At 39.7% G+C, this 14,145-nt stretch overlaps 1 protein-coding gene across 1 annotated transcript; it reads right to left on the bottom strand.

The window, feature by feature from the left end:
* Positions 1-2,730: 2,730 nt before the first annotated feature.
* On the bottom strand, positions 2,731-13,781 carry LOC122093199 (disease resistance RPP8-like protein 3). The gene is made up of 3 exons (XM_042663480.1): positions 13,694-13,781; positions 8,501-13,592; positions 2,731-3,315 (listed from the first exon to the last, which is right to left on the bottom strand). The coding sequence occupies exon 2, from the start codon at positions 13,437-13,439 to the stop codon at positions 8,505-8,507; it is 4,935 nt and encodes a 1,644-aa protein (XP_042519414.1). The 5' UTR covers positions 13,440-13,592; positions 13,694-13,781; the 3' UTR covers positions 2,731-3,315; positions 8,501-8,504.
* Between the last annotated feature and the right edge of the window lie 364 nt (positions 13,782-14,145).

Below are 14,145 nucleotides of genomic sequence, written 5' to 3'. Positions count from 1 at the left end.
AGTGTTTGATAAATCTTTTTCTCGAAACTTTTTTTGCAAACATAATGCCACTAAAAACCCAATAGTATTATCGGATGCCCAAAAGGGAGAGAGGGATCGGTTTCCTTTTTTAGGTTTAAATAGTTGAGAGATTTATCGGGCACAACAATCTTTTTTTTTTCAAATTCATTTCTAGAAAAGACAAAACAAGTCGGACTTGTTTTGCCAAAGTCATTTATATAATTATTTTATGAATAGGCATAAATTTTGATTTATGAATCTAGAAACAGGTGAAACTGAACAACTTTATCAAATGCTTTGTAGGTTGTTTTTCCGGTTCTAGGAACAAGAAAACACAGAAACGGAAGAAACGGAAGAAATGGAACATTGTCAAATGGTGCCCCAGTATATCCCTCTGCCATACTTTAACATATGGTTCAGAGGCTTGGAGGTCTTCGTCCAACTTGGCAAACTCCTCAAAGAGTTCCTTAAATTCTTGAGTGTTGGAATCCATCAACTGTTTCTCCTTCTCCCTATCTTGTATTAGACTCTTGATTTCCTCCTCCAGACGCTTAATCTTGGCCTGAGAAGTTGTTGCAGCCTCCATCAAATGCTCCAGTTTGGGTCGTGCAGCATAAGAGGCTTTGTGGATATTGAGCAACCATTGAGTTGAGTCCAAAATATCAATTGCCTCAGGGACTGAGCTCCTCAACATCCCACTCAAATTTTTAAGAAGGTATCTACAAATACGCTGCTTTTCCGAAAGAGTAGGATCAGCCAGGATGTCATTTGCAACTTGCTCCAGATCAGTAGTCTGCCCACTCCTTCAAAAATACCTCGTAGACATGTTGGTCAAGGCTTCGTATAGGCCTTTAACACGATCGATGACTGACACAGCCTGAGAAGACGCACCAAGAGCCATCTTTGAAGCTTGAGTTCAGGAGGACCTGAGAAGGTTTAGGTGAGAGAGCATGCCACTAAAGTCTGGGAGAGATATAGAGGTCTACAAAAAGGAAGTTTAATGGCCACTTTACACATAAAAAGAGAAGAGACAAAGTAGACTGATCAGAAGAAACTTACGTCTTCAAAGACTGAGGAGATGGGACATCAGGCACAACAAGAATAGGGGGTTGATCAGAAACTTGACTTTTGCCTTTAAGCATGTCGGAAGTCGCCAAAATGCCAGTGTGGTGATGCAAAGGCAGGGTGGTGTCTTCTGCAGATTTCTTGGATGGAGAGTCAGATATAAGTACCACTGATCGAGACCGTTTAGACACTATGGAGGTTGGCTTCGTCGGAGTGGTTGCAGACCGTTTGCCTTGTCTAAACCTTTTCAGGGAGACTTGTTCCTCTGAAAGACTACCCACTGGCAGTACAGCCAGTTCCTCAGCAAAGTGAACATCGTCAGGAGTATCAGAAGACTCTTGAGCAGTGCTAGCCGAATGCGCAGCTGAAAAAGACAAACACATGCAGTGGTCAAAAGAAAGGTATAAACACTAACGTCCAAAAGGGAAAGAAGAGGAAAAATACCAAGATATGGACGATACTCGACTATAGCTATGTGATTCCTAACATTGTGCCACTTATGGTCAGTGGCTAATAGACCCAAGAAGGTCACATGTTTTTTAGATTCATAGGCTGGGACATTCACTTCGTCAGCGATGGCAAAAGGGGCATGCAGATATTACCAGCTTCCTTTACTTCTTTATCCTTCTTTCATTTATAAACAATTTCACCTCCATCTCGAGGTTTGAACACCATCCACTTCTCAGAACATAGCACACAGGCCTTATAGGCGGATCACCAATCCATGCCTAATATGACATCAGTCTCATGCATATCCAGCTTGATCGCGTGAGCAATCATGTCCAATCCATAGACTTGTTTGGGGTATTGGGCCATACACTTAATCTAATCCTATTTCACTTCCTGGATGTGCTAACAACTAGTTGGTGTCAATGTACTTGGCTTAATATTCATATTAGCAGTTAAATTTTGAAATACAAATTAATATGATGCATCCTTACCAAACAATACATATGTAGGTATCATTGAGATCATTAATGTACCTGTGACAACTTCGGATGAAGACTCTGCACCCTCCGCAGTCAGAACAATTGCCTTTCCTTGTGGTCCGAATCCATGTAGTATCAGAACTGGATGGATAAATGCTAGTGGTTGTACGAATCTAGGGGGTCCTACAAATGGATCATCTGGTCTCCTCTGTGGGAAATTCTTTGAAATGTGACCGATCTGCCGACAGATGAAACACTTGTAAGGCATCATCTATGGCTGTGCTACAACAGGCTTGGGTGGTTGTGAACCTTGCCCTATCTCTGACCTTCTGAGCTGCCTAGGAGCTATATTGGTATAAGCTTCTTTACCCAATCTACTTACTACAGCTGCTCTCCTTCCTTGGTGTGTTTGAGCCAGATGGCTAAATGCCAGTGTTGAGGGCATCATATATGAGTCTCTTGACGTATTTTGTGGACACAGTCTAACAAATCATATATCAATTAGCAATATTTCTCCAACTAATTCTTACATAGAAAGGAACAAACCTTGAATCAACTTCACATGCCTCGGAGTCAAAAATGGACCTAAATAGGAGCCAATCTAAATAAAACAATGTATAGTTAATAAATATACTAAATGTATCAACTTCTTGTTGTCTTCACTAATGTACATCTGAAAAGGAGCCATTTTAAAGATACAATACAGAGAAAGGAAATGTCTGAACAAATCTCAACATTTCCTGACAACTCTTAATTAATTTATTCATGAACTTCCAATGAAGCTTTAAATTGCAGGGGATTGTTACATTGCAAAGGTCACTCAATTAGCTCCCTAACAATACTAAAATCATAATGAAAATTTTATCTTCCAAAAAATATACTAAAAAAAGAAAGTACAAATATGATGGCTAAAACCTTAAAGAAAAATAAGTTTCACAAAAAAGTACAAATATGATGGCTAAAACCTTAAAGAAAAATAAGTTTCACAAAACATTTTACATGCATAATTTTTATCTTTTGAGATCTCCCACTTCACGAAATGTCCTCTTAACATCATTTGATCGCATCCTTTCCTCCTTGTTTTAAGAGGAAGATTTGGAGATGACATTGCTTGATCTATTGTACTTCATGTCGCTCTTAACAAGCTGCCGAACTGCAAGAGTAGACATGCGGAATATTTCCCCAGCAATCACGTAGCCAACTACAATGTTGATCAATAGCCTTGCATTTGATCCAGCTGATTCTTTATTTGCATTCTTCGCCCCAAGTTAAGGCAAGTTGATTGAGCTGCAAGTTTGATTCCACCACCAACTGTACCCACCTACAACAGAATAAAATAAGAATGGAAAATGAATACTGCTTCATATTCCATCTAATTCTTTAACAAAAGAATTCTTCTCATCTTTCATCAAAATCAAAAAAGAATCCTTCGAATTTATTACGGTATTGAGAGTAATCAAAGTGGTTAAAGACCGCACCAAAGATGTTGCAACTCTAATGGCTGTTGTTAACATGAGTTAGATACTCTAAATTGCAAGAGCTTGGTAACATTGTAAAGGATACTCAATAAAATCTCAAACAATACTATAATGACAATTAAAACGAAAAATTTATGGACTTATACCGATATCGATACCAATATCTAAATCTATGGGCTATAAAATGCAAGAGAAGAGAAAACCACAGGCATTGTCATTATGGTAATCATTGTCCTAGAGCTTCCACGATTCCTTCCTTATTTCTCTTCCTTTACTCACACTGTCTAAGATCTTTCCTCTGAAACTATATATCTAGAAGAAACAGAAAGTCTGTAGAGAGTAAGCTAGTCAAGAATCTTTAGATGTCTCATATTTGATCTTCCAATTTAAACCTACATAATTCCAAATAAAATCAATTCCCTGTTTCAAAAATTGAGAAAGATTAAAATATAAATAAATGAGTGAAAAGAGTGTAACAATATGGGTTTTTGTATGACGGTATACGTTATGATATCATGCATACAGGTGGAGTAACAACTACAATCATGCACCATGTGGGTTCAGTGTACTAACCCTCACCATCCATGTAACCGGCCCCATGTCACATGAGGGAGGAGAAGATCAAACCGATGGATATGATTGAAGATTCCAATCCTGGGTCTATGGCCATGAATGTGATACATAGTCATTCCAAAAAAGTAGAAACTAAGTAAGAAGAGAAATAAATTAAGAAAAGAGTATTGTTGCATATTTGTGTTTCTACTCTGAGAGAGAGAGGAGTCCGCAACGCTCGCTGGTCAAGAGTCCCACAAACTCTAAAAGTCTAATTCAACAAGCCTTGCTATTAGGGAGCCTTATCTCCAACTGTTACTGAACCTTGTTGTATCTATCAACTTAACAAAACAACTGTTGTAATTGATGAAATGATTATTATATTAATTCAATCTCCATCAACACAAATCGTGTGGGGGGGGGGGGGGATTTGAGAGAAAGGAGGAAGATAGAGAAATATAATACAATCTTAAGTGGAGAGAGAGGAGAATATAGATAGGAGGGGAGATCGTGGACAATGGGAGAGAAAAGTGGGGGGAGTTTGAGAGAAAGAAAGAAAGTAGAGATAATTATTTGAATATAAAAATAAATATAAATCAAAGGATACCAATAATTTATAAAAAAATATAAGGAGAAAAAGATAAAAGGAAGGGATAAAGTAGTCAAGTGAAGATTTGCCACTTCTTGCTTTTATATAATAGTATGATATAGATATATATATATATATATATATATATGTATAATATCGAAGTGATAGTCTTGAGATGTGTCATATGATGCATCTCATATATATATATATATATATATATATATATGTTTTAGGGCAAAAGGACGCTACTTCTTGGTGCAGGTACTTGCCTGCTAGTGCAGCAATGGGAGGACGTGAGAGCATCTTCAGTGCAGGTTTAACATGGTCTTTGCACACCTTTTGTGTCTAGTAGTAGACACACACCAGGAGTCAACGTTCTTTCTTCCTATGTTTTATTATAATATCATGTATGTTGCATTATCAGTCAAATTTAAAATGAGAATTGAGTTCCACCAGATGATATGCATATAACTCTTTCGACACAATGTTGTTGTTGTTTTAAAGTTTCAAAACATCAAGTCAAGACCCATTAGCTCCCTTGAGCTTTGAACCTTTTTCTTTTATCCTTATATTTGGTATTTTAATTCAGAATTTTGGCAAGTGAAAATGTGAACTTCTTGTTTAGTCCCACACTAGAAACTGTGAAAGTTTATTGGGGTTTATATATAAGAATTGGACTTTAAGGGACATAGGGTTTTTTAGAGAGAAGTGTTTCTCCTCTCATGTGTGTGGGTTGTTTGGGTGGGTTTTCAATCCTGACCCGAGCCGGGCCAGATCGGAATTGGTCAAATGTTTATGCCCCAAGACCCAAATTCATTGTACATGTTTGGATTAAAATTTGGCTCCAAAACCAAGTACAATGATTCAATATAAGGCTTATTATTAATACACCAAAGACATGCACTCCCTTATCCTACATACATATATAAAAAATGTACATATATATACCCATATGTATATATGTGGAAGAGACGTACTCATATGTATAGGTGTACCCATAGGTTCATACATTGTAAGGAAGAGACACACCCTATAAGACAAGGGACACATACCCATACATACAAGTACCTACAGACATATAGGTGCATCTGTACGGGTATAGTCTAGCCTATAAATACTCAGTACCTGCAAAGGATAAGAGGTTACAAAGATAGAGTAATTCATGGGTTATACATGCTTTGCTATATTTGCTTGTGTTTTGTTAATTCTACTTGGTTTTTTTCTTCTACTTCTCTACAACTGTTCTTATCATTTGGAACAGTGTACTCGATTTATTTTGTTCTACTCTTGAATCTGTTTCTTTGAATTACTAATATAACTTGCACTCTCTATGTAATCAGACTTAGAAGTGAACATTTCTGATTAGAGGGTGATTTTATCTTAGAGGTATAAGAGTAGGTCAACTCGGTGTGCACAAAAAGGGACTCTTAAAAACCTTAAGGAAAGCATCTATTACGACTTCACCCTGTGTACTAGAATTTTCTACATCAACAAGAAGGATCTATCTTCACTACTCCTACATCAACAAGAAGGATCTATCTTTAACTCCTACATCAACAAGAAGTATAGTACTTACGTACCAGATTTCTACATGTCAACAAGGAGTATTGTTCAAGATCTAGTCATTAATTAGAATTGTAAATCATCATTAGAGATAAGTATAATATTGCCCTTTAATATTCCATTTACAACACTCAATTAAACTAATTGGTTCCACAACAAAATTATTTATCTGTTTGAATGATTATAGATATTTGAACTTGGTTTAGAACTTATGTTTTCAATACATATGGTAATCACATGGTCATGATCAACTGTTGGACAAGATCAGATTGTCCTAGACGTGACATTTGTTAGTGTGGGGTAAAAAAAAAAAAAAAACTATTGTTTTCAAACATTACATGCAATTATTTAGTAACTTGAGAAATTTGTAGAACTTGCCCCGAAAAAAAAATTTGTAGAGAATTTAACATTCATTAAAATTTACTCAAGTTGAATGAGGCCCAGATTTAAACAAACCCATATTTCATTCTGATTCCCAAATTCAGACAACGTAGGTTAAGAATTTGGATAGATTTTTAACATAGGTTGAGGTAGGTATTAAAGAATAGAATGAGATATATTTTTTTTCTATTCTCTAAATAGTAGTTCCTCCACCTAAATGATGTGTTAAGTTTGTCTCGAATTCTTGACCCATTTTGAAGATTGACCCGCTCCGACATGTTTTGGTGGTGACCTGAATGGAAAGTTTTCTGAGATCTGTGATGGAAGTAGAGGGGTTGGGCCGATAGACCCAAGCCCAAAGCCCATCATTGATCTCGTATGGGGGTGCAGTTCAACCGGATCAACCGCGACCCGATGGGTCGACTCGCGACTTGGAGTATATAATGTACTATTGTCTTGTTGAGAAATTCATTGTATTTTTGAGGGGGGGTTTTGAGCTACGGTTTCAGGGCGAGTTTTTCACCGCTACTTGGGTGTAATCTCTCTTATGCAGAGTGAAACTTCTTCTTCTTCACCCGAGGACCTAGCACACCACCCTGGTGTGTGAACCTCGTTAAATCTCTGTGTCGTGCAGATCTATTGTCTCTTTATTTTCGTATTTCTTGGTGTTTGATCTAACATGATGTAATCATGCATGAAAGTTTAAGACCTCCATCTGACTTAGCTAGATGGAATCCATACTTAGCTAGATGGAATCCATATTCAGCCCTATTTGAATTTGGAATGATATAAATCTGGTGGCCATATAACTGTCAGATGGATTCAGATCAACTCCTTAAAAATTTGGATCTGGGGTTGGAACAAGGTGTTGGGGTATGATGTCTTTGAATTCCACTTGTGACTTTGTGGGTATTTCAGTAAATTTCATGTATAGAGTTCCACTATATGTTTATAAAATCAATCTGAGAGAGGTGTAAGAATAAGCGTTGCAACCCTATTTTGCATTGATAGTGGAGCAAGATCTCATCTCACCATGGATTTAAATAATTTAACTAAATCAAGTAATTTATTCTTATTTTCTCATTATTTTCTGCATAATTTTAGCGTTATGTTTTTACACAAGGAGTTTCTTGTCCAGATTCGAATAGTTTTTTACAACGCACACTATGCTACGGGTGAACCCCCCATGCCGTAGTTTCTTGTCCTCTAGTTTCTCCATGCTTTCCTAAGCTATGTTACAACTTTTGAGTTTCAATATAGGTACCACACAAGAAAGAGAGGAAGCAAAATAGAAAACTAGGGTTTCTATTTGTACTCAACAAGAATCCATCTCTCTCTTTTTGGAGATCACCAGTTAACTAAGTTGAAGCCACATGTTGTTTAACTAAGATCAACTCATGCCCCCATATATTTTGTTATCACATGCATATAAAGTTATCATTATGAAAGTATTCCACTCTTGAAAAATTCTATTTAGGACTCGTTCAATGTTAATCATTGTATTACCATCCACAAGAAATCCATTATTTATAACCTATTTAGTTTAGATTTATTTTCCTGTCTCTCTCATATATAAAATGTAAATTTGGACAAAACACAATAGTTCTTTAATACTTGAACACAAGAATAATTATAATTTTATAATTAAAACTTTCATAAATTGGCTATAGGGGGCATACTTTTATCTAACATTTCATTCTTTCTAATATTTTCTGCACATATTTGCCATTGTTTTCTATATGGTTTGCATTACAATATTTTACATCCAAAGAGTTATTGCATATAGAAATTGAGCTGTGAATATATAGCAGTATTGCATATAAAACAAAGGTGTTTCAAGATCTTCAATGTGACATTTAAACCAGTAAAGATATTCTATACCCAACAAAGAAAACCAAACCAATAAATTAAACATGAGCATGACCGAAATAGAAATTACTCACCACGTTAAACCAATTCGGAATCAACGTCTGGATAGATCACGACCTCAAGCTGATCACTTTTCTTGAAATCTCCAATCATCTTCCCAATCCTTTTGGGGAGCCACAACAATTCAAGTTTTTGAAGAGAAGTAATGTCCCACAGTTCCTCAGGAATCATTTCTAGACCAGGACATTTACTGATGACCACTCGTTTAAGCTTCGGCACTGCTCCTCGCCCTAGTTTCCAACTCACTATTCTTGAATCTTCAATTTTCAATAACTGCAACTGTGGAAACCAGCCTTTTTTGAAGACCAACTTATCATCATCAAAAGATGCTCCGTCTAATTTTAGTATCTGAAGATTGGGTAGATTTTGAAATATTTCAATTGTTTCAAACTGCAGGAAGGCGGTCTTTATGCTGATCTTGGTGATGGATGGCGGCAGTCTGATCGGCTCATCGAAGACGCATTCACTTGAAAATTTCAGAGATTCAAGATGGGGTAGATCAAAGGTAGATTTTTCTTCATCTAAGAAGTAACATTGGTAGCCATACAACCCTAATTTTCTCAAATTAGGTGCTTTCTCTGCTATCCTCACTCGCCCAGTATGATCTTGTGATACGTAACATAGAGTTTGGAGATCGAAGAGACAGTCTGTACCTGCTTTTTTAGGTAGTCTACTGGGCCCATCTAAATACAGATGCCTCAATTGTCGCATTCTCCAAATCCCTTCTGGCAAGACATTTATTCGAGACATTCTTAGGTCAAGAGTTTGGAGTTGGTGAAGGTTAAATATGGTAGATGGAATACCAGAAATATCAGCAGTTTTGACCCTCAGGTACTTCAAAAGAATCAGTTTGTCAATGGCTTTTGGGAGCCTATGTACCTCCCCGTTCCCCAAATCTAGCACCCTAAGCAACTTGAAGCATTTGAAAAGTTTTTCCCAATGTTCTTCAGAAAGCTTATGCTTGTCCTGGTTAAAACAGAGGAGGGTGCGGACCTGGCGAGTGTAGGCATGGGCATTCGAAATGTCGTCCTGACGACTACAATGAATTGCAAGCCTTCGTGGTTTGGTTTGGGATGTTGGAACACTTCTGTAAGACTCAAGAAATTTCTCTTCCTCGGACAACTTATCGCAGAGATCATGTATAAGATGATGCACTCGACATGTTTTGATGCCGCCATCTGACCTTTTTTCCTCTACTTGGATCAAGCTACGATCAATGAGTTCTTGCAAGTAGTTCTCAGCAACTTCTTCCTTTCTCTGCATCCTTTCCTCATCTTGAATAAACCCTTCGGATATCCACAATTGGATCAGCTGCCTCACGGGTATCTTGTAGTCTTCAGGAAAAAGACCCAAGTAGAGAAAGCAAGGTTTAAGGTATGGGGGCAATTCGCTGTAACTCAAGCCCAATATATCCAAGCATGTGGTTTTTTGTGCTAATTGCCTATTAACTCCACCAACCATTTTTGTCCAGATTTGTTCAGTCTTCTCCATGCTTGCTAGAAGACCACCTAAGACCACTATTGCTAGTGGCAATCCTCCACACTCGGCTACGATTTTTTTACCAAGAGATTCTAAATTGTCTGGGCAGAACTGTCCTCGGAAAACCTTCTTGGTGAAGAGTTCCCAACTCTCCTCATCATTTAGAAATCGAATATAAAATGGAGATTTTCTGCTTACATGACGAGCAACTTCTATGATTCGAGTTGTGATAAGTACTCGACTTCCAATTTTATCATTTGGAAAAACTCCCTTTAGCTCATCCCAATGTTTCTTCTTCCATACATCATCCAGCACTACTAAATACTTGTGACGAGATAATTGCTTCTTCAGCTCTTGCTTCAGCTCTTGCTTCAGCTGCTGCACTTTCATCTCTGACATCTTGACGGTCATCGGGGCGACTTCGTTGAGGATTGCCAGCAGCAACTCTTTCATGTTACAATCTTGTGAAACACTTACCCAAGCACGCCAACTGAAATGATATTTAACAGAATGCTGTTCGTAGACCTTCTTGGCTAGAGTTGTTTTACCCAATCCCCCCATACCGGAGATTGAGATCACATCCAGCTCTTCTGTTCCATTGACCAGCTGATTCACCAATGTCTTTGTCTCCTCTTCCAAGCCAACCACATCATCTTCCTCCATTTCATTCCTCTGTTTCTGCAACAAAGCATGCCTCCGCGACTCTTCAGCTTCATTGTTGCCTGTTTGTTGGATGTTGTACTTTTCCCTGTTTGCATATATTTCTTCAATTCTTGTTTCGAGTACCTTTATCTGTACCCTGACATTGTGAAGCATTAGTATCTTGTAGAAGAAACTGAAGCAGTTCAACTTGTTTTTCCTCTTTTCCTTGGCAACATTGACGACATATTTGTCGACAATATCCTCTGCCTCAAGAGCAACGTCCCTTATTTTTCGACGCAACAGAACCATCACATTGTCATGCTGATTGCGTTTCCCCTCAGATTTTTTCAGGAAGTTATTCATGTGATGAAGCTCATCACAGAGAGATCGAACTTCTTCCGCGACTTCTTCAAGGAAATTCACCTCATTCACTACAAGCTGGGACAAATTGGTCACGGAACTGGAAACAATGGCGTCCGCCATTTGCGATCTCCCGGAGATTGAGGTCATACCTAACTCTTCTGTCTCTTCCAAGCCAACCACATCATCTTCCTCCACTTCCTTCGGCGTTTGTTTCTGCTGCAAATCATGGCTCTGCGACCCTTGAGCTTCATCGACCTTCGTTTGTTGGGTTTGCTGCTGATTCACCAATGTCTTTTCCTCCTCCTCGAAGCCAACCACATCATCTTCATCCACTTCCTTCGGCGTTTGTTTCTGCTGCAAATCATGACTCTGCGACCCTTGACCTTCATCGACGCTCGTTTGTTGGGTTTGCTGCTGATTCACCAATGTCTCTTCCTCCTCCTCGAAGCCAACCACATCATCTTTCTCCACTTCCTTCGGCGTTTGTTTCTGCTGCAAATCATGGCTCTGCGACCCTTGAGCTTCATCGACCTTCGTTTGTTGGGTTTGCTGCTGATTCACCAATGTCTTTTCCTCCTCCTCGAAGCCAACCACATCATCTTTCTCCACTTCCTTCGGCGTTTGTTTCTGCTGCAAATCATGGCTCTGCGACCCTTGAGCTTCATCGACCTTCGTTTGTTGGGTTTGCTGCTGATTCACCAATGTCTCTTCCTCCTCCTCGAAGCCAACCACATCATCTTTCTCCACTTCCTTCGGCGTTTGTTTCTGCTGCAAATCATGGCTCTGCGACCCTTGAGCTTCATCGACCTTCGTTTGTTGGGTTTGCTGCTGATTCACCAATGTCTTTTCCTCCTCCTCGAAGCCAACCACATCATCTTCATCCACTTCCTTCGGCCTTTGTTTCTGCTGCAAATCATGACTCTGCGACCCTTGACCTTCATCGACGCTCGTTTGTTGGGTTTGCTGCTGATTCACCAATGTCTCTTCCTCCTCCTCGAAGCCAACCACATCATCTTTCTCCACTTCCTTCGGCGTTTGTTTCTGCTGCAAATCATGGCTCTGCGACCCTTGAGCTTCATCGACCTTCGTTTGTTGGGTTTGCTGCTGATTCACCAATGTCTTTTCCTCCTCCTCGAAGCCAACCACATCATCTTCATCCACTTCCTTCGGCCTTTGTTTCTGCTGCAAATCATGACTCTGCGACCCTTGACCTTCATCGACGCTCGTTTGTTGGGTTTGCTGCTGATTCACCAATGTCTCTTCCTCCTCCTCGAAGCCAACCACATCATCTTTCTCCACTTCCTTCGGCCTTTGTTTCTGCTGCAAATCATGGCTCTGCGACCCTTGAGCTTCATCGACCTTCGTTTGTTGGGTTTGCTGCTGATTCACCAATGTCTCTTCCTCCTCCTCGAAGCCAACCACATCATCTTTCTCCACTTCCTTCGGCGTTTGTCTCTGCTGCAAATCATGACTCTGCGACACTTCAGCGTCATCCACGCTCGCTTGTTGGATTTGCAGCTGATTCACCAATGTCTCTTCCTCCTCCTCGAAGCTAACCACATCATCTTCCTCCACTTCCTTCGGCGTTTGTTTCTGCTGCAAATCATGACTCTGCGACCCTTGACCTTCATCGACGCTCGTTTGTTGGGTTTGCTGCTGATTCACCAATGTCTCTTCCTCCTCCTCGAAGCCAACCACATCATCTTTCTCCACTTCCTTCGGCGTTTGTCTCTGCTGCAAATCATGACTCTGCGACACTTCAGCGTCATCCACGCTCGCTTGTTGGATTTGCAGCTGATTCACCAATGTCTCTTCCTCCTCCTCGAAGCTAACCACATCATCTTCCTCCACTTCCTTACTCTGTTTCTGCATCAAAGCATGACTTTGCGACCCTTCAGCTTCATCGACGCTCGTTTGTTGGATGTGTCGCTGATTCACCAATGTCTCTTCCTCCTCCTCGGAGCCAAATACTGCCTTCGGACTCTGTTTCTGAAGCAAAGCGTGCCTCTGCGATACTTGAGCTTCATCGACACCCTTCGGCCTGTGTTTCTGAAACTGATATGCATCTTCACTGACGCCTTTTTGTTGGATGTGGTACTCATATATGTCTCTAATTTTTGTTTGGAGTTTCGTTATCTTCTCCGTGAAATCATGAAACATTCTTGCTTGATTGGAGCCGAGGAGAAGCTTTACAAGATTGCTTCTTTTCTTCTGCTTGGCGACGTTCTCGACATATCCCTCGTAAATCTTCTCCGCCTCACTAGCAACCTCCTTGATTTTATCCACTGGAAACATAATATTGTCCTTAATAGGTTTCCCCTCGTAGCTGTTGATTAAGAGTTTTATGTACCGAAACTCATTACAGAGAGATCGAACTCCTTCCTTGTCTTCTTCAAGGAAATTCACCTCTGTATTTGAGAGAAGCTGAGACAGATTGGTCACAAGATCGGAAACAATGATGTCCGCCATTTCCAATTTCTGATTCTTTCGGCTCTTTCGCGTCTAAAGTGGTTCAAAATCGAAGTTTAACAAGGTTTCTTCAAGGCGAGAGCACTGGATTTTTAAAGCCATGAGGCAGAGAAGAATTCCTCACGAGCAACAATTGAGGGGAGGCGCCTTCTTCTGATCAAATAAGGGATATGGTTAATAACCTCAATTAACAAATTTGCAATACTACCATGACCTTGAGAGTCTTAAATAAATGGAAAAAGAAGATATACTACCTGACGGATGCCATGTTCATCCAAGATTCAATTTTACTTCTAGCTTTTATAACTGCCAAAGAAAAAAAAAATTGCTACTCATCTGCAGGTTAAAACTTTTAAAAGAATGGAGAAACTGACATATCAAGCAAATTAATTATGAAGGAGGAATATGGATATATCAACAGACATAGTCTCACTTAGGGGTGTCAATTTGTGGCCCGAACCGGGTAAACCGATCGGGACTGAACGTTTAAAGACCGGCCCGGCCCGGACCGTTTATTAAACGTGTCGGGCTTGAGCCCGGCCCGTTTATAAATGGTCGGTCTCGGTTTTGCTACTTGAACCGTCGGGCACCCGACCGAGACCGACCGAATAACGCCTGACCGAGACCGGCCTATTGTGCACCGACTTGGCCCGACCCTTTAATGATTGTAGAATACCTGTTTTACCCCCCAAATTAAAGAATAAAA

The sequence above is a fragment of the Macadamia integrifolia genome, chromosome 11, assembly GCF_013358625.1.
Source record: "Macadamia integrifolia cultivar HAES 741 chromosome 11, SCU_Mint_v3, whole genome shotgun sequence".
Taxonomy (NCBI): Eukaryota; Viridiplantae; Streptophyta; class Magnoliopsida; order Proteales; family Proteaceae; genus Macadamia; species Macadamia integrifolia.
This window is presented reverse-complemented; position numbering and strand designations above follow the sequence as displayed.